Source organism: Haliotis cracherodii, unplaced genomic scaffold (genome assembly GCF_022045235.1).
Source record: "Haliotis cracherodii isolate W230 unplaced genomic scaffold, xgHalCrac1.p SCAF_2, whole genome shotgun sequence".
NCBI classification, from domain to species: domain Eukaryota; kingdom Metazoa; phylum Mollusca; class Gastropoda; order Lepetellida; family Haliotidae; genus Haliotis; species Haliotis cracherodii.
Window position 1 is genome coordinate 16,517,576 of NW_027266275.1, and position 18,061 is coordinate 16,535,636.

The 18,061-nt window shown below is 39.6% G+C and overlaps 2 protein-coding genes across 2 annotated transcripts; both read right to left on the reverse strand.

Moving 5' to 3' along the window:
* Positions 1-561: 561 nt before the first annotated feature.
* On the reverse strand, positions 562-6,936 carry LOC139468903 (phenazine biosynthesis-like domain-containing protein 1). Its single transcript, XM_071251035.1, is given in 8 exon segments — positions 562-812; positions 1,320-1,595; positions 2,031-2,094; positions 2,551-2,580; positions 3,460-3,569; positions 3,699-3,797; positions 4,166-4,265; positions 6,796-6,936. Coding segments are annotated over 8 exon segments (888 nt in total). The 5' UTR covers positions 6,895-6,936; the 3' UTR covers positions 562-702.
* Positions 6,937-10,600: 3,664 nt separating this feature from the next.
* LOC139468796 (phenazine biosynthesis-like domain-containing protein 1) lies at positions 10,601-15,649 on the reverse strand. The gene is made up of 8 exons (XM_071250933.1): positions 15,539-15,649; positions 14,132-14,231; positions 13,342-13,440; positions 13,099-13,208; positions 12,161-12,190; positions 11,846-11,934; positions 11,239-11,489; positions 10,601-10,816 (listed from the first exon to the last, which is right to left on the reverse strand). Exons 1-8 carry the CDS (start codon positions 15,635-15,637, stop codon positions 10,707-10,709), a joined length of 888 nt encoding a protein of 295 aa, XP_071107034.1. The 5' UTR covers positions 15,638-15,649; the 3' UTR covers positions 10,601-10,706.
* Between the last annotated feature and the right edge of the window lie 2,412 nt (positions 15,650-18,061).

Genomic DNA, 18,061 nt, shown 5'->3' on the forward strand with positions numbered 1-18,061 from the left:
ATTGTTATGAAAAGAAATTCGTCCCAGGTCGTAGGACCAAAAGTATCAATGAGTGAGCGCGCTGGGTTTAAGAACACTTTCAGCAGTATTTCTGTTATGTCACTGCGCGTCTGTTTGAGCGAAATCCCAAAATGACGCAGGTTGAAGACGTTTATCACGTCAGTGACGCCGATATAGTGCTTGGATAAACAGATAATTGTATGCCTCATCGGGTGTCCTTTTATTTCTTTTGAGTAGTTATTTATTTACTGAGTTCACAATATAGCCTTTGTGTTTGAACCTGGAAAATCAAAATGTCAACCAACCATTCACGATGACCTGCAACATAATTTGATTTTCATTTCGCTGAGACAAACTTACTAAAAAAATCATTCTTTCCTAACGGTTGTGTCCAGTAATGCGCTAGACCTGTCTGCGCAGATCCGGTAACAGGGTCATGTTAGAAATGAAAAGTATTCGAAATCCTGGGACAGCATACATTTCTTTAAGAAAACCCCCCACGTACATCATGAGAAATAATATTTTATTCAAAGCAACACAAAAAGGCCTTTTCCCCCTCAGTGAAGGTATTTCTGACAACGAGCACCTGTTTTGTAATGATAAGCGACTATGACACTACTGGAAAAGCATTGCATCATTGCCAACCTGGTCCTTTTATTACTGAACTATTGTAGAGTGTCCAGCTGCTTCTAGTTTTTGGGGCTACAGTTTCAGCACTCCATCCATGACAAAGGCGGCTTTACCCAGCAGTTCAACCCGGTCACCTCTCAGCTTGACCACAATCTCCCCACCACGTGCAGAACACTGTCTGGCTGGAAGAAATCAGAGATTGTTTCGAAACAATTTATTTCAGTCATCACAGCTATGCGACATGACAGGCGTAACGACTTAGGTGCTTGTAACAGCTCTCTCAATTGAACCCCGTGTGTACGAGTTTACAGCTCGTTTAACATACACCTGGCTATATATGCAATGCCAAGGGTATTTTAATTTATAAGTCGTCCAAGGTCGTAGGACCAAATGTTTCAATGGGTTAGCGCGCTTGGTTTCAGCAGTATTTGCCACTGCGTGTCAGCTTGAGGGAGATTCCAAAATGACGCAGGTTGAAGACCTTTTATCACGTTAGTGAAGCGTACTCGCACGGGTATAATGCTGGGGAAAATAAATACACATATTCCTCACCGGTTGTAATTCTATTTCTTTTCAATAGTATACATGAAGAACAAACATGTCACATGCAAGAAGTTCATGTAAAAAATCTCAACCAATCTATGACCAATAACATGAAGTAGCTTTCATTTCGCTGAGACAACACTTACTAAAGAAATCATTCTTCCCTAACTGTTGTGCCCAGTAATGCGCTAAAACTGTCTGCGCAGATCCGGTAACAGGGTCTTCCGGGATATTTGCCCAAGGTGCAAAGAAACGAGACACAAAGTCGTAGGGGTCGCCACAGTCACTCTGGTAACCATCCCCGGGAGGCCCTCTGGTGGTGACAATTAGACCAATCAGGCTATCGGCGGATCTCTCCATGGCTGATATATCAGGCGTCCAGGTCTCAAATTCTTCTCTGTCATGAGAAAGAAAAACATTTAGTGGCGTATATTTCCAATATTTCTTTCCAATGAGTCAGTTCTCATATAGCGAGCATTAATTTCTAATACATTACGATTAAGAAAACAAAAATACAGTGTATTATCCTTTTCATGTTGTATCCATTTTATAAATATTTTTAAGGGTCGGGTCATTTATTAATGGGGTTACTAAGTCAGTTCACAAGTGTCGAGCATCCATTTCAAATACAATGAGATAAAGAAAACAAGAATATGATCCTTTTAAAGTTTTATCCATGTCTTGCTTTGGGTGTGGACCCCAGTCAAAAATGTGTTCCACCGTTTTATTGTTTGAACTTAAAGGCGACTAAGGGTCTGGTCAATTATTGTTGGGGTCATGACAAAATGGACGGTTTCTTATAAGATATAGTGAGTGAATGAGTGAGTCATTGGGTTTAACACCACTTTAAACAGTATTCCAGTTATATCACTGAGTGTCAGCTTAATAGTGGGAGGAAAGCCCGTTTACATCCCCTAACGACTGAAGTGTATAAGTGAGTGAGTGACTGAGTATGGTTTTAGCAATATTCCAGCAATACCACGACGGGTGACACCAGAAATGGGCTTCACACATTGTACCCATGTGGGGAATCGAACTCGGGTCTTCGGCGGGATGAGCGAACGCTTTAACCACTAGGCTACCCCACCGCCCCGAGGTATATAAGTGAGCACATACAGCGTTGTTAATGTTATTAGTACTGATGTTCATGTTGTTTGTGCATGTTTAATTTCTGATTTATCAAACAATAATGTTTCATGATTGTGTCTCATTAAATCATTTTTTTGTGTCGCAACAATACAAGTTGCATGGTGGTGTTGGACTTTGGACCTTATAAAGGTATGGGCACATATCAATCCTACTGATCCTTGGAACACGCATACTCAGAACATGCGATGATGTAAAGGGAACTAAGTGTGGTAACAGAAGCATACATACCGCTAATAACTGCTCATGCTGACTTTGGTCCTGAAAACAACACAGTAAAATAACCACCAACCCTCAGAAATAAAAAAAGTTACAGTGCGTCATACTTGACATCAATCGCCGTTTCGTTAATTGTAGTCAGCAAATCTAAGTGGAAATAATAGTTTTGACAAATTAAACTTTGTTATCTTTACTGAAAATAAGTGTAACTCAGGCGTTAGTCTTTGGCCTGTTTTGATGATGACATTCTACCGACAACGTATTTCAGGCATGATAAAATAAATCATATTCATTAAGAAACTATATAGAGACTCCATTTGGTTGCATATATTAAAAATAATATTGTTCAATGTATCCGAAATGAAGTTAATATTTGTGTGTGATTTATCGGAATCTCAACGGCCTATCAAAAATGACATTTCACCTTAAAATGTAATAATGTTTTATATTTGATGTTTACACGATTTATGGCTTTTTCATTGGAAGAGAGGCCGGTCACATGACCGCGAAACTGACGGAGTATGAACCTCTCGAGTGAGGACCAAACATTGTATGAACGTCCTCGCAAGCTCCGGCGTTCATACAGTTTGGCCATCACTACATAAATGTTCATACAGTAGACGCTAATTTTGGTAAAATGTCACAGTTAACTACCGCATTTAAACTTTAAGATTTAATAAACTGTGTATGTCACCCGATAATATGTTTTTGTTTACTGAAACGAGTAGCCAAGTTGTCTAAGTTATCTGTGCATTGCTTACTCAATTAGGGTTCGCCGATCGTGGGTTCGAAACTATTACCCGCGTCACGTTCGGCTTTTCAGCAAAATTAAGTTAGCACGCCGTGATTTAACAAATACTTTCATCCACTCATCACTCACCACTGTTATCTGGATGTCAGACCACAATGTATCAAACCCACCTCCTTCACAACATCGCCAACGGGGAAATCCATGTGAATCCACTCCCCCTCACGTTTAACGATCAAATCTCCACTCAGTGTCTTGAACACAATAGGGTCATGTTTGTTGTCTGTAGAAACAAAATAAATTTCACGTTGAATGGAGTATGCCCTGATTGGCAGGCAGTATATACTTGGCAATATCTCTTCACCAGTCAATATAGAAGGCGATTCCTTCGGTATTCGTGTTCTCTACTCACCTAATTTCCCGAACAAAACAGCTGCTGATGCCAAAGTTGCGTGGCCGCATAGTTTGATCTCGTCTTTTGGGGTGAACCACCTCAAACCAAACGTATTACCTGTGGAAGGATGGAAAATGTACACAATTATCAATTTTGTTAGAGACAGGATATATTTCGGCAATAGCTTTCAAACATGCATTTTTAAGCAGTGTGTGACGTGAGAGATGGTGACATCGTTGATTGTTGCTCGTGCTATTAATCACTGGTTGGTCAACGTTATAAATCTGGAGATTTTTGTGTTCACACCATTTACATATTTATGGAATGTTGACATCAACTTTATCAGATTGGCTTTATTGCACCGATAACACTATAAATTACATGACAATTTCATTATAAGTTTGAACTCCCCTCGGAGATTTGTGCGAAAGACATGTCTGTTACAAAGTGTATCTTTATTTTGTGTATGTCGATGTGAAACTTACTTTCTTTAAAATTATCCGATTTATCTAAAAGTTTGATAAATGCAGTTTCAGACAGGTTCATCTCCACGGCAATCTTCTGCAGAAAATCATCTTCTAGATTCTGTAAATATTTTCAGCAAATATATAAAATCGCTGACCGCATCTGTTATATACGTGGTGGAAAACAGAAATTGATACAAAATAGTACATCAAGGCAAAGGACAAACTATATATTTTACTTAATGTTGTGATAGTTACTTAATATATTCTTGCATTTATAGTTACTTGGTCATACCCCGTTTTTTAGACACCCCAGTTGTTAGACAGTGGAGTAGAGAGGTCTTGTCAAAACATATGAGATGTACCTGTTGTAACAGACTTAAAATTCTTTAATCTGTATAACTAAGATCAAATAAATACAGACATTTTGAAGTTTATTGGAAAAATAATGTACTCAGATACAACAGGATTATATTTCTACCCGGATAAAGTAACAAATAAACCTTTTGGTAATCAAAACAACTCAAGTTTCCACCTCAGCTGCTTACGAGAATATTGAGTTTTCTCTGTTTGTACCAAATTGTGCACATATTTTCAGAGATATGTGAATTTGTCAGAAACATGGTAGGTATTCAGAGAGCTGTCTTTGTTACATCGCGGAGTTACGAACCAAGTACACTTTCAATATCACCTCTACAGCAAGAACGAGTTTGGGTTATTCTAACAAAAGTGGCAATATTGACACATACTTTTCATATACTCTGCAAAAATAACAATATCTGACAGTGTTGCCGATATCTAAATTACTAAATAAAATTATTGGTCATTTCTTCAAGGATTGGGATTGATTTGTGTGGAAAGAATGAGAAATTTGGTGAAAAGGTGGGAACTTCGCAAAAACATGACATCATGACATGCACGTTCAACATCACATGTTAGGCTATAAAAACGTTGTGTTTTCATTTGTAGCCATCACAATCTTACAGCAACTGAATAGCGAAAACACGACTGACGGAAGCCCAATGCGACAACGCCATCGGCCGACTGCAAATAGGAGAATCATCTTCAGCTGTAGCCAGGTTTTTCCACGTCGCACCAAGCACCATTACAAGAATGTGAAACCTTTATCAACACAGGACTTTCCCAGATGTGGTCGACCACAAGAGCACAGGACAAATTCATACGACTACGACACTTACGTGAAAGAACCACCGCGGCCACTTCTACAACTACCGCAGTACCAGGATTGCGTAAGATATCATCAGCCCAGTCATTGAGGAACCATTTACACGTTGAAGGTATTCGAGCAAGACGACCTGTACGAGGGAACTGCGTCATCGGATGCGACGTCAATTGTGTCAAGGTGACAGAGTATGGCCACCGCTGCGATCGAGACATGTTTGGTTTGGTGACGAGTCACGTTTTATGCTTCGCCGTGCGGATGGTTGACGTCGTGTTTACAGGTGTCGGGTTATGTTATACCCGAAATGGCATACAGGAAGTGGAAAAATTTGGTGGTGGTAGTGTGGTGATGTGGTAGAACAGACTTGGTGCAAGTTCTGGGGAATTTAAAGCACAACGTTAAACGAAGGAGATTCTTCGGCCACATGTCCTTTCCATTATTCACCAAGCAAACGTCATTTTCCAACAAGACAACGCCCGACCGCACACGGCAAGACTGACGACAACCTTTTTTTGGAATCACAACATCCAGGTCCTGCCATGACCCTCCAGATCTACAATCGAACATTTATGGGATACGCTGGATCAACGACTGCGTCAGCAACAACCACCGAGCCTCCGGCAGAAGCACTGCAGGTGGAGTTGGTGAACATCCCCCAGGACACATTTCGAGATCTGATTGCTTCCATGGGACGACGATGTCAGTCAGTTTTGGACTCTAATGGTGGCCATACAAGATATTGAGAACAGATGATCTACTGATCCATGTGTGCCATATGGAACCTGGGTCAACGATAATGGTGTGTGCCAATTTTGAACAATCGATTACCATCTCTTGATTATTGATATGATATAAAAAATACATATCTAAAATCACTTTTGCGTTTCTTTTTTGCAGAGTTAATAACTTCATTGTGTTTGGCATATTTCTCGTTCCCTACGCTAATCATCGTTTATAGGAAAAAACATATACATCTTAATTAGTGAGAACTAATCTCAGAATTAGTTATGTAGTTGCAGTCTGGTTATTTAAAGTTTGCTTATGTAGATCTTAATTATATACTCAATAACCAAGAGCTCACAACAGTGAAAACGTTTCAAATTTTATAATGTACAGATTTCTAAAGTGATTTGTTATATATAAAATATATATTAAAAGTGTGTTGCTAAGGTAGTGTTTGGCAACACGGAGAGCGCTGTGTGAGCTATTGGAGTTACCTCCCTTTAATACTCACTTGTTTGTTTACACACTCTGTGTCCACAGGTGGATGAGATTGATCTCACAATCAGGAACTGGACTTGTTCTTGCAATCACAATGGTATTATCACAATCTTTATCGGAGACTATAGATCATGTACCAACATAATGCCTCCCCAATATCATTGTTATTATCAAATCAAAACGCAGCGGGGATGCTCTCGTTGAATTTGAGAAGCTATTTGTGGCCAAATCCACAGTAGAAACTTACAACATCGGACGGCAAGGGACAGATGGCGGCCGGGTTCCCTTTGAAGGGGAAGTCAGTGAAGGCATCGACAGTGTAGAGCTGGAGGATGACACCGGCCATGTTCTAACTTCAGTGTTGTACACAACAGAGGCCGGCGACTGGGCGGTGTGTGGCCTGACCTATTTTAGCCTTGATAAGGGGCCGCAACTACAGTACTGTCGGAAAAACATTTCTGGCTCCATTTAACAAATCCGAGTCTATGAACATGGAATATATCAAAACGACGCAAATGTACCTATTCCAGCTTGACCTAACTGACATTGTGATTAGCCTAAAAAGGTACCTTTACGGGTATTTCTTTAAGGGTATTGTATTTCTTTAGCCAGCATCTGACTCAGCTGATGACGTATACTGAATCTGTACTTTCACCCAAAGATATAACTGGTGCACCAAGGCTGGTATCAAGGCCGTCACGTTGGAGATACTGCCGTTCTATGTCAGGAACGTGATCGTAGGCCTCTTGCCATGTCTCGGGTGTCTTCCTAGCAAAGGCTGCGTTGATCAACCCTTTTATATGTGTGATTTTCAATGTTTTATTATGTCTTGCCATGAACCCTTTTCAGTTAGCCCAGATAATCTCAATAGGGTTGAGCTGATTTCTAACTGGCGTACGTAAAACAACGTGACCGTCTTGTGCCGCCAGGACATATGTCTTGTACTTTATTGGTTTCTTAATTAGGCGAATTTTCTCCGTGAGTTGAACGTTCTTTTCAGATGGTCTGAGGTAGATATTCCTGCATGGTCACCTTCAGACTACTCGTGGTTGGCACGACAGTATCTGGTTCCCGGGCGTCATGATAACTGGCGTTATGATAACTTGCTTAGATTGGGTAGAAGCTGATGTTCACACCAGTCTAAGAACACATCACCATTCATTTCCTTATGATAATCACCAGTTTCTCCTCGACAACTAAGCCCCAGATCACGGTTCCGGCGTGCAAGACAATGACCAGATTACCTTTACCTGATGGCACCATGGGTACTTTTCGTCCATCTGACGGCAGCCACATGTGGTCAGTGGAATGATTCTTATTCACCCAAATTTCACCAAGGTAAATAACCTGGAAGCCGTGACTGCGATAGTCATGAATGGTGCGTAGATAATGGGACCCCATAGACAGGATAGAATGTTTCCCCCTGACAAAACTGCTCAGTCATCGCCAAGTGTAGTGTATCGAAATTCAGTCTCAGGATAGCATACATTAATGTGGCCAGGGATTGTGTCTTTGATTTCCTCCCGAATTCCACAAGAATAGAGTACACCCTATCTAAACTAATAAATAATAATAATCTCTCTCAAGCGTAAAAAAACGTGTATACATTTTCCACTACAGACTCTATGCCGTGTACCATGGCCATGGCAATTCAAGTGTAAAGGAACACAATCATGTAGGGAGTAATGTAGACAAAACAAATGCAGCGTCATTTTTTTCTTTGATGAACGTTTTCTCCAATTTATGTATGAAGCCTACAGTATTATTATTATAACAGAGTCGCATGCAAATATTTCTGTAGTCCGTTTCAGACCCCCCTCAATGGACATGAAAATCTGAACTTGCTGTTTTCTTTCTAATTTTTGTTCCGTAAAATTGTCGATAGGACTATTTGGGACTGACATACTTCAAACCACAGGTAGATCGGTAGTTACTCGATCTTTCAATAGCAACAGTCCACGAATTCTTTTATCTTGCTTTAACGGCCACAAAAAATATTTTTTTGCATTCCCGACAGAACCTTTTTTAGGACACAGTACCAGTCAAAATAGCAACAGTATCAACTTATCTAATACTGCAACCAAATAAAAGATATGTTTATTAGTAATGTGTATTGTACTAATATGATATTATATACTCATTTTATAATATCATGACTTAATTTAATATTAACAAATACTTAAAGATATCATTAAATAAATACCGATACCATGAAAATAATTAGTGATATCAGTAAGAGATGTGAACACGGCTTGTTGTACGACAGCTGAGACCTTGCCAGGATGCACTTTGATACACCATTAATCTAAACTGTCTATTTAGCTCACCTGGCCGAACGCCAAGTGATAGTATGTTATTTCTTTTTTTGTTTTTGTATATTTTTATTCCAAGCAGCATGACTCTTTCCTTTCCATCACACATTTCATGACCCTGTTGTCCGCTGGATTCGAATATATTTCCAATAATCCAGATGGGAACAAAACATTCCACGCACACCGTGACCATATATACTCTGCAAAATAAGAAACGCTAAAGTAATAAAATCGTAAATATCTGACAGAGTGCTGCCGACATCTATACAAAATAAATACCAAAATAAAATTCATTTCTGGGACTGATTTGTCTGGAAACAGAGGTAATGCAGAAATTTGGTGAAAATCGCAAAAACACAACCACGTGAGAGCCTGGCGCCGAAATACACCAACATGACATGCACGTTAAGCTTGTCCAGCGTCAGTGTAATATCCATGGTGAACCTGGCTCTACCCAGTATTTCCACACGGTGGTCTCCAGGTCTGATGATGATGTCGCCTCCACGTTAGGAACACTCTCTCGCTGAAAATGAAACAGAATAATAAACTGTATTTGTTAATGCAAGTAGTGTTCACACTTGAAAAAATGAATTCTTGAAAAAGTAAGGCTTAACTGTGATTTCATTTGAACATAAATTAGTAGTTTTCTGTCGAAAAAGACTTCTAATAGAAACAATTTAATATTGATACTTGATTCAAAGTAAACATCTACAAACATCTCTCCATGGTTGTCAGGTAGCCTCGTGCTTGAAGCGTTTGATAGTCAAGCCGAAAACCCGGGTGGATTCTCCACATGAGGTAGCCAATTTTAGGTATCCCTGCCATGATACTTTTCGAATACGGCAAATGTATTACTACAGATGGTTTACACCAAACTACCAGCACAACTCACTAACCACCAACACCTCACGCTTAGATTCTTTCAGCAACATTGAAAGCAGAAACCTCAGGCTCATGGGTATCTATTTTGCCTAACTGTTGTGACCAGTAATGCGCATGGATCGTCTGAGCAGATCCCGTCAGCGCAGTTTTGTCCATGGCGAAAAACACCGGTAGAAACAATCATACGGACTGCCGGACTTATCAAGGTATCCTTCCTCGACAGAGCCTCTTGTGGTAACAATAAGAACTTAATTTGTCAGCAAGTAAACATTGGAATACTTAAACCTGATGCTGTATTCACCCAATACTGAGACATGAACCTTCGAAATGTAACTAGATGTAACTAGACCTGTTGTCATCATTGACAATTAATAAATCTGCATTGTTAATGAGAGATATCACAATAGTAATTTGATTGACCAGCCATACCGAACAGAGTATGCTCCATAGTCATGTTAGGTCTTCAGCAACCCATGCTTGCCGTAACAAGCGACTATGCTTGTCGTAAGACGCGACAAACGGGATCGGGTGGTCAGGCTCGCTGACTTGGTTGATGTCATCGTATCCCAATTGCGTGGATCGATGTTCATGATGTCCATCACTGGATTGTCTGGTCCAGACTCGATTATTTACAGACCGCCGTCATTAAGCTGGAATATTGCTGAGTGCGGCGTTAAACAACAAACAAACAAACATAGTCATGTTAGAAATGGAATTGAAGTATTCGAAATCCTGGCACTGCATACATTTCTTTAAGAAAAACCACTTGCAATGATCATGAGAAATAATTCTTTATTCAAAGCAACACAACTAGGCCTTTCCCCCCTCAATGAAGGTATTCTTGACAACAAGCACCTATTTCGTAATGATAAGCGACTATGACACTACTGGAAAAGCATTGCATCATTGCCAAGCTGGATGAGTGTTACTGTTCAGATTGTCCAGCTGCTTCTAGTTATTGTGGCTACAGTTTCATCACTCCATCCATGACAAAGGCGGCTTTACCCAGCAGTTCAACCCGGTCACCTCTCAGCTTGACCACAATCTCCCCACCTCGTGCAGAACACTGTCTGGCTGGAAGAAATCAGAGATTGTTTTGAAACAATTTGTTTCAGTCATCACAGCTACGCGACATGACAGACGTAACGACATTAACACTGGTAACTCACGTTCACCCCTCATATATGGCAGTTCACAGTTCGTAAAACACACACCTATATATATACCCAGTGCCATGGGTATTATAATCACTCAGTCGTCAGCTTGAGGGAAATCCCAAAGACATTTTATCACGTTAGTGGAGCGTACTCGCACGGGTATAGTGCAGGGGAAAATAAATACATATATGCCTCACCGGGTATTCTTCTACTTTTTTTGAATGGTATAACATGAAATAACAAACGGGCCACATGCAAGTTAATGTCCAACATCTCAACCAACCATTCAATATGACCAATAACATGAAGTAGCTTTCATTTCGCTGAGACAACACTTACTAAAGAAATCATTCTTTCCTAACTGTTGTGCCCAGTAATGCGCTAGAACTGTCTGCGCAGATCCGGTAACAGGGTCTTCCGGTATATTTCCCCAAGGTACAAAACAACGAGACACAAAGTCGTAGGGGGCGCCATCGTCACTCTGGTAACCATCTCCGGGAGGCCCTCTGGTGGTGACAATTAGACCAAAAAGTCTATCAGCGGATCTCTCCATGGCTGATATATCTGGCGTCCAGGTCTCAAATTCTTCTCTGTCATGAGAAAGAAAAACATTCAGTGGCGCATATTTTCAATATATTCAAGTTTTTGTGTGGATATACCACAATGACATCATATAATGTCCACAACAAAAGATTTCACCATTACGCAGTTCCTTCTATGTGAAGCTCAGAACTCATCAATCAACAGTCGTAAGTAGAATATTGCTGACGTTAAACAATAAAGACTGGGTATACCTGGGTATCGCGTATACTGAATTTGATAAAATACGAATTCCATAGTACGAAAATGACATTCTTGAAAGCTATCTTAGACTTTGTGTCCTAACATAGGTAGACATTGTCTCATCGGCTTGACGTTCAAGGTAAACTAAGAATGGACAACTTACCTGGACCATCCGTCGTGAAGTCGTACAAGTAGATAACGCAGGGAGTCGCAGTAGACGATGTCGCTAATACCGGACACATCCCCTAACGACTGAAGAGTAAAGTGAGCACATTTGGGGTTGTTAATGTTATGTTTCATGATTGTGTCTCATGAAATCTTTTTTTGTGTTCAATACATTTTGCATGTTGGTGTAAACCCTTTTATCTCCTAATAGAAAGTGTGGACACAGATCAATCCTACTGATCCTTGGAACACTCATACTCAGTACACGCAATGATGTAAAGGGAACAATGTGTGGTAACAGAAGAATACATACCGCTACAATCTGCTCATGTTGACTTTGGTCCTGAAAACAACAGTAAAATCTGTTTTTTAATCTTCAACGCTCACAACCGAAATAGAATGTTTCTCAGCTTCTCGGCATAATTGTGTCAAGTAGAAATAAATAGTTTTGACATGTGACATGTGATAACTTTGTTATCATCATCATTACTACCTCGGCCTGTTTTAATAACGAAATTCTACAGACAAAGTATTTCAGGCATGTTAAAAATATTATATTATATTCACAAAAAAGCTAGACTCCATTTGGTAGCACTAAATGTTTGTTCAATGTTTCCGAAATGAATTTAACATTATTGTTGATATATCATCAGAATTTTAACTATATATCAAAATTGACCATTCACCTTAAAATGCAGTAGACGTTAATTATGATAAAATGTCACAGTTAACTACCGCATTTATTTAAGCCTTGAGACTTTATATGTGTGTGTGTGTGATGGTGTGTGTGATTGTGTGTGTGTGTGATTGTGTGTGTGTGTGTGATTGTGTGTGTGATTGTGAGTGTGTGTGTGTGTATGTGTGTGTGTGTGTGTGTGTGTGTGTGTGTGTGTGTGTGTGTGTGTATGTATGTATGCATGCATGTATGTATGTAGATTTTGTTGTCACCAGACAATATTTTTTTTACTGAAACGGGTGGTTAAGTTGTCTAAGTGATCTGTGCAGTTGCATACTCAATTAGGATCCGCTGATCGTGGGTTCGAAACTCTGATTCATCCCGATTATGATCCTTGGTCTGTCAGTGTCAGCAGTGCTCGTTTGGTTTCATATTTCAGGTACAATGCAAACATCTATTACCCGCGTCACGTTCGGCTTCTCTCCCACATTAAGGTCTTCCCACTCGCCACTTTGTTATCTTGATGTTCAACTGTCCAGGTCATAATATGAAAGTACACAATGTATCAAACCCACCTCTTTCACAGTAGTGCCAACGGGGAAATCCATGTGAATCGACTGACCCTCCCGTTGAACGATCAAATCTCCACTTAGTGTCTTAAACACGATACGGTCATGTTTGTTGTCTGTGGAAACAAAATATATTTGAATTTGACTTGAATTGAGTATGCCCTGTTCGGCGGGCTGCAACAACTTCGCAATAATCCTTCTTCAGTCCATATAGAGGGCGTTCTTTAGGATTTTGTGTTTTCTACTCACCTAATTTCCCGAACAAAACAGCTGCTGAAGCCAAAGTAGCATGGCCGCATAGTTTGACCTCGTCCTTTGGAGTGAACCACCTCAGACCAAACGTGTTACCTGTAAAGGGATATTATGATGTACACTATTATCGATTTTGTTAGAGAAAAGATATGTTTCGTCAATTGCTTTAAAATGGCATTTATTATGGTAAAATGCCGAACGATTTATTTTTCATAAGGTATTTGTTTTCAGAACATGCCACACATCCAGCGGACAATACATGTTTAGGGGTGATGGAGGACAAACTATTATATTTAATTCCCAGGATCTCAACACCCTTGAGGTAATGTGTGACGTGGGTGATAGTGACATCGTGAGCGGAGGGCACTGTGTGTTACTCGTGCTAGTAATCACTAGTTTGACTGTCTCAGCCATAATTATATACAGGCTGTCGTGATACAGCTAGAATATTGCCAAATACGGCAAATAACAACATTAACTGTTTTATCATCTACTCAGTGAGATCTGGTCAAGATTACAATATAGACACATGTTATTTGAAGGATAAAAGTGTTTGTTTAAAAAAAGATTCAATGTTGGTCTACGTTTAACTGTGTAGATTTTGTGTGAGCACCATTGACAAATTTATCTGATGTTGACATCAACTTTATCAGAGTGGCTTTATTGCATCAATAACACTACCAATTACATGACAATTTCATTATAAGTTTGTACCTCCCTCAGATACTTGTGCGATAAACTATTTTACAAAGTGAACTTCTTTTGTGTATATCGATGTGAAACTTACTTTCTTTAAAACTATCCGACTTATGTAAAAGTTTGATAAATGCAGTATCAGACAGGTTCATCTCCACGGCAATCTTCTGCAGGATATCATCGCCTAGATTCTGTAAACATTTTCAGCAAAATACATGAAAGCACTGACCCCATCCGTCACCAAAATGTAGAAAAACAGAAACTCAATATATTGTTGAAATGATAGTTACTTTATATACTGTCCAAGTTCCTTGCCACGGGGAGATGCTATATGGGGAGCATGTGTCATGTGTTTCTACCCGCATAACAGTATATAAATAAAACAATAAGGAATCATAAGAAATTAATACTGTTTTACAAAGTATTCCATTCCTATAAGAATGAGGTAATGACGATCTTAAAAGCCGTATTTGTGATTTTTATCAAATTTATCTGTATTTCTTAAGGGAAACATAATAGTGTACAGACCTTTTGTCTGCATAATATACTTTCATTATAATCAATAATATTGTCATTCCTAAATCGGACGAGCACATATTCAGCGTCAAGTCCAAATCTGCAAAATGACCGACAAAATAATTATGTGGACAATGCAAACAATACAGTGGGGAATAATACTGACAGTAATTTGCCAATGTAGAATCTATATGTAATACATTATTTGCTCAAGTTCAATATGTCTTTTAAGTTTCAGATTTAAGATTCAAGAAAGAATGGGGTAGTATTATGAATAAAATCAAAATACGAAGAGCGCAAAACATTCAGTATCCGAGATCATGTTCAAGTTTAAGGATACAGGCATATTAAGCATACAAATAGTTAGTTCCAAAAAAGAGTCAATGAAGTTCCGCAAAAATCGCAAATATTCGCGAATAATCCTCGAAGTTTCTGAGGAGTATTTTAGAAATAAAGTAAAAGACTTTTACGTTATAGTGCATGTGGATCTCTACTAATATACTACGCTGTCTTCATGCGTATATACAAACGAGATAGCAGTCTGTTGCTACATCTAAGAAATGCATCTACTACAAAATGTTGAAAATAATTAATAAATATAAGTCGATAAAGCGATGTACCCATTCGGCCAGCACAGCAAATTGTGAGTAGTAGTAGAGGCTGAATTCAGGTCGCGATTGAGCTGACGGGGCGCGCTGTGAGCTAGCTATTGGAGTTACCTCCCTTCAATACTCACTGGTTTGTTTACACACTGTGTCTCCACAGGTGGATGAGATTAATTTCACAATCAGGAATTGGACTTGATTTTGCAGTTACAAACTGATTCTTTATCAGAGAATATTGATCATGTACTTCTGTCGTCATATAAAAACCAACAAAATACCTGCCGAATATCATTGTTATTATCAAATGAAAACACAGCGGGGATGCTCTCGTTGAATTTGAGATGCTATTTGTGGCGAAATCCACAGTAGAAACTTACAACATCGGACGGCAAGGGACAGATGGCGGCCGGGTTGCCTTTGAAGGGGACGTCAGTGAAGGCATCGACAGTGTAGAGCTGGAGGGAGACATCGGCCATGTTCTAACTTCAGTGTTGTACACAACAGAGTCCGGCGACTGGGCGGTGTGTGGCCTGACCTATTTTAGCCCTGAAGGGCCGCAACTAGGGCATAGAACGAGTCTAAATAGTGAGTGAGCGAGTTGGGTTTACGCCGCGTTTAACAGTATTCCAGTTATATCGCGGCGTGTCAGCTTAATGTGGGAGGAAACCCTGGAGTGATGCAAGTCTCAGACGTTTACCACTTCGGTGAAACCCACGAGCACGGGTATGGTGCTGTCAAACCTAAAAACATAATCGGGGCGAACCGGGATTCGAACCCACAATCGTAGGTTTCTGGCATGAATTCATTTAATATCACCAACTATTTACTGTTATTAAATATTTTAATAAAATCAGGACAGAATTAATGATATCAATAACACGTGTGCTCCCCTTCTGGCTGATCAGTTTCTTTATGAATATGAATCAGATTCTCTGCTCGGATAGGAAAAGTCCAAACAAGGTAATTTGGCCACTGTATATATTCACTGAAGATCTCTGGTTATTACTCTACAAGTGAACATTTTGGTCACTGAGTTACATTGACAAGTACGTAATGACGATAATTGCAAAAAGTGTATGCTATAAGCAGATCATAACAAGACATTATCCTGGAATTCCATAATGTTAAATACCGCATTATTTGAAACCAAAAGAAATATAACAACACAACATACCCAAAAGACTGGTTTGTTTTTGTGTTTGGTATTTGATTGACATGTGAGATTGTCGGACAAGACAGGTGGGATCCGAACGTATTGACCAACGGTCTCAGCCTGTCAGCTTACGTTTGGGGAAGGCATGGTTAGAGTGTCATAAGATCAGTGCTGGTCCAGTGTTAGTGTAATATCCACGGTGAACCTGGCTGTACCTAGTATTTCCAGACGGTCGTCTCCAGGTCTGATGGTGATGTCGCCTCCACGTTAGGAACACTGTCTCGTTGAAAATGAAACCTCACAAACCAGTGTTTGTTAATGCATGTTGTGCTCACATTTAAAAAATGAATTCTTGAAAAAGTAAGATTCCCCACATGAGGAAGCCCATTTCAATGATCCCTGTCATGATACTATTCGAATACGGCTTATGTATTACAACAGATGGTTTACACCAAACTACAAATTCACTTACCAGCATCCCCTCACATCTTTATTCATTCAGGAACATTGTAAACAGACAACGCCAGAAATCTCTTTTCCCTAGCTGTTGTGTCCAGTCATGCGCAATGATCCTCTGCGCAGTTCCTGTTTTGATATATTTTAATGATATACGTCCGCTAAAAGAACTTCAAATTACATTTGAATGCGGTTGACTGTTTATCAAACATCGGTTGACTGTTATCATTGCAATTATCATCCGATTACGAAATGTGTATAAGGTCATATGTACATGGCGGAAACTCATTTTATATATGTTTTTATTTTAAATCCATTTTATATCATTTCTCTGTCAAACAAGATAAACTACCTGATATATATATTCAGCAATCCTGTTTATCTAGCCAATCCCTTATAATTACGAATCCCACTTCAAGAATCTAGCCTTGCAATCCTGCACGTATGGTCCACTATACATTCCCTTACGTCTATCTCATGGGTGCCAAGGACAAACAGAACAGCTTGACAGTTGATGTTCAACAACTCTCAGGATACCTCCTCCTACATAAAAGTCTTTCTTGCACCCCGATCCTGTAAGATGGTTAACACCCTGTTGACACAAAGGTTCCCTCGTCGACATAACTTTCCCCTTGAACCCGAGAGAATGCCTACACGACAAGAAAGGGGGTTAACTAACACCAAGATCTTCAAATACGGTATACATCCTGCTTCCAAACGAAAGGACCTCAATAGAAAGTTTATGTCCGGTCCCGAAAGAAGGCTTACATCCTAATCCTGGAAGAAGGTTTACCCCTCGTTTTAGAGGAACTCTTACACCCTCATTCCGAACCATCCTGGAACTGGAAAAAAACCTTAAGCCTCGTCTCGAAGGAATACGTACACCCTGATGCTAAGAGATGGCTAGCATGGACTTAAAAGAAGGCTTACACTCTGGTTCTGAAAGGTTTACACGCAATTCTTCACGAATGAAGCATCCCGTTTATACGTTATACAATACTGATACATAACATTTTAGAAGCTTTGAATTTTCCGTACATGATCTCCAGATCTAAATAACAGAGGACGTACATAGACCATGTGCTCAACTTAAAACTGATGGGCTGTTTGACACACTGTACTATTGCTTTTAAAACCCATTTTTTTAAATGACCATCACTCTGGTAGTCTCATGAGGAGATACCGTAGAAAGTGACACTGGGCGACATCAATGAAGGTGGGAACGTCGCCGCAAGCCTTTGAAGCAAGTGTAATAATCCAAGAGTAATCACATTCTATGGTCAACATTCGC

Excerpts from the sequence above, each read along its gene's own strand:
- LOC139468796 (XM_071250933.1), bottom strand. The coding sequence starts at position 15,637 with ATGGCCGATGTCTCCCTCCAGCTCTACACTGTCGATGCCTTCACTGAC. Across the intron at positions 12,191-13,098 it reads TTGGCACTACTGTGAAAGAG|GACCAAAGTCAACATGAGCA; the intron begins GTGGGTTTGATA and ends TGTTGTTTTCAG. Across the intron at positions 10,817-11,238 it reads AGGAAAGAATGATTTCTTTA|CCAGACAGTGTTCTGCACGA; the intron begins GTAAGTGTTGTC and ends GATTTCTTCCAG.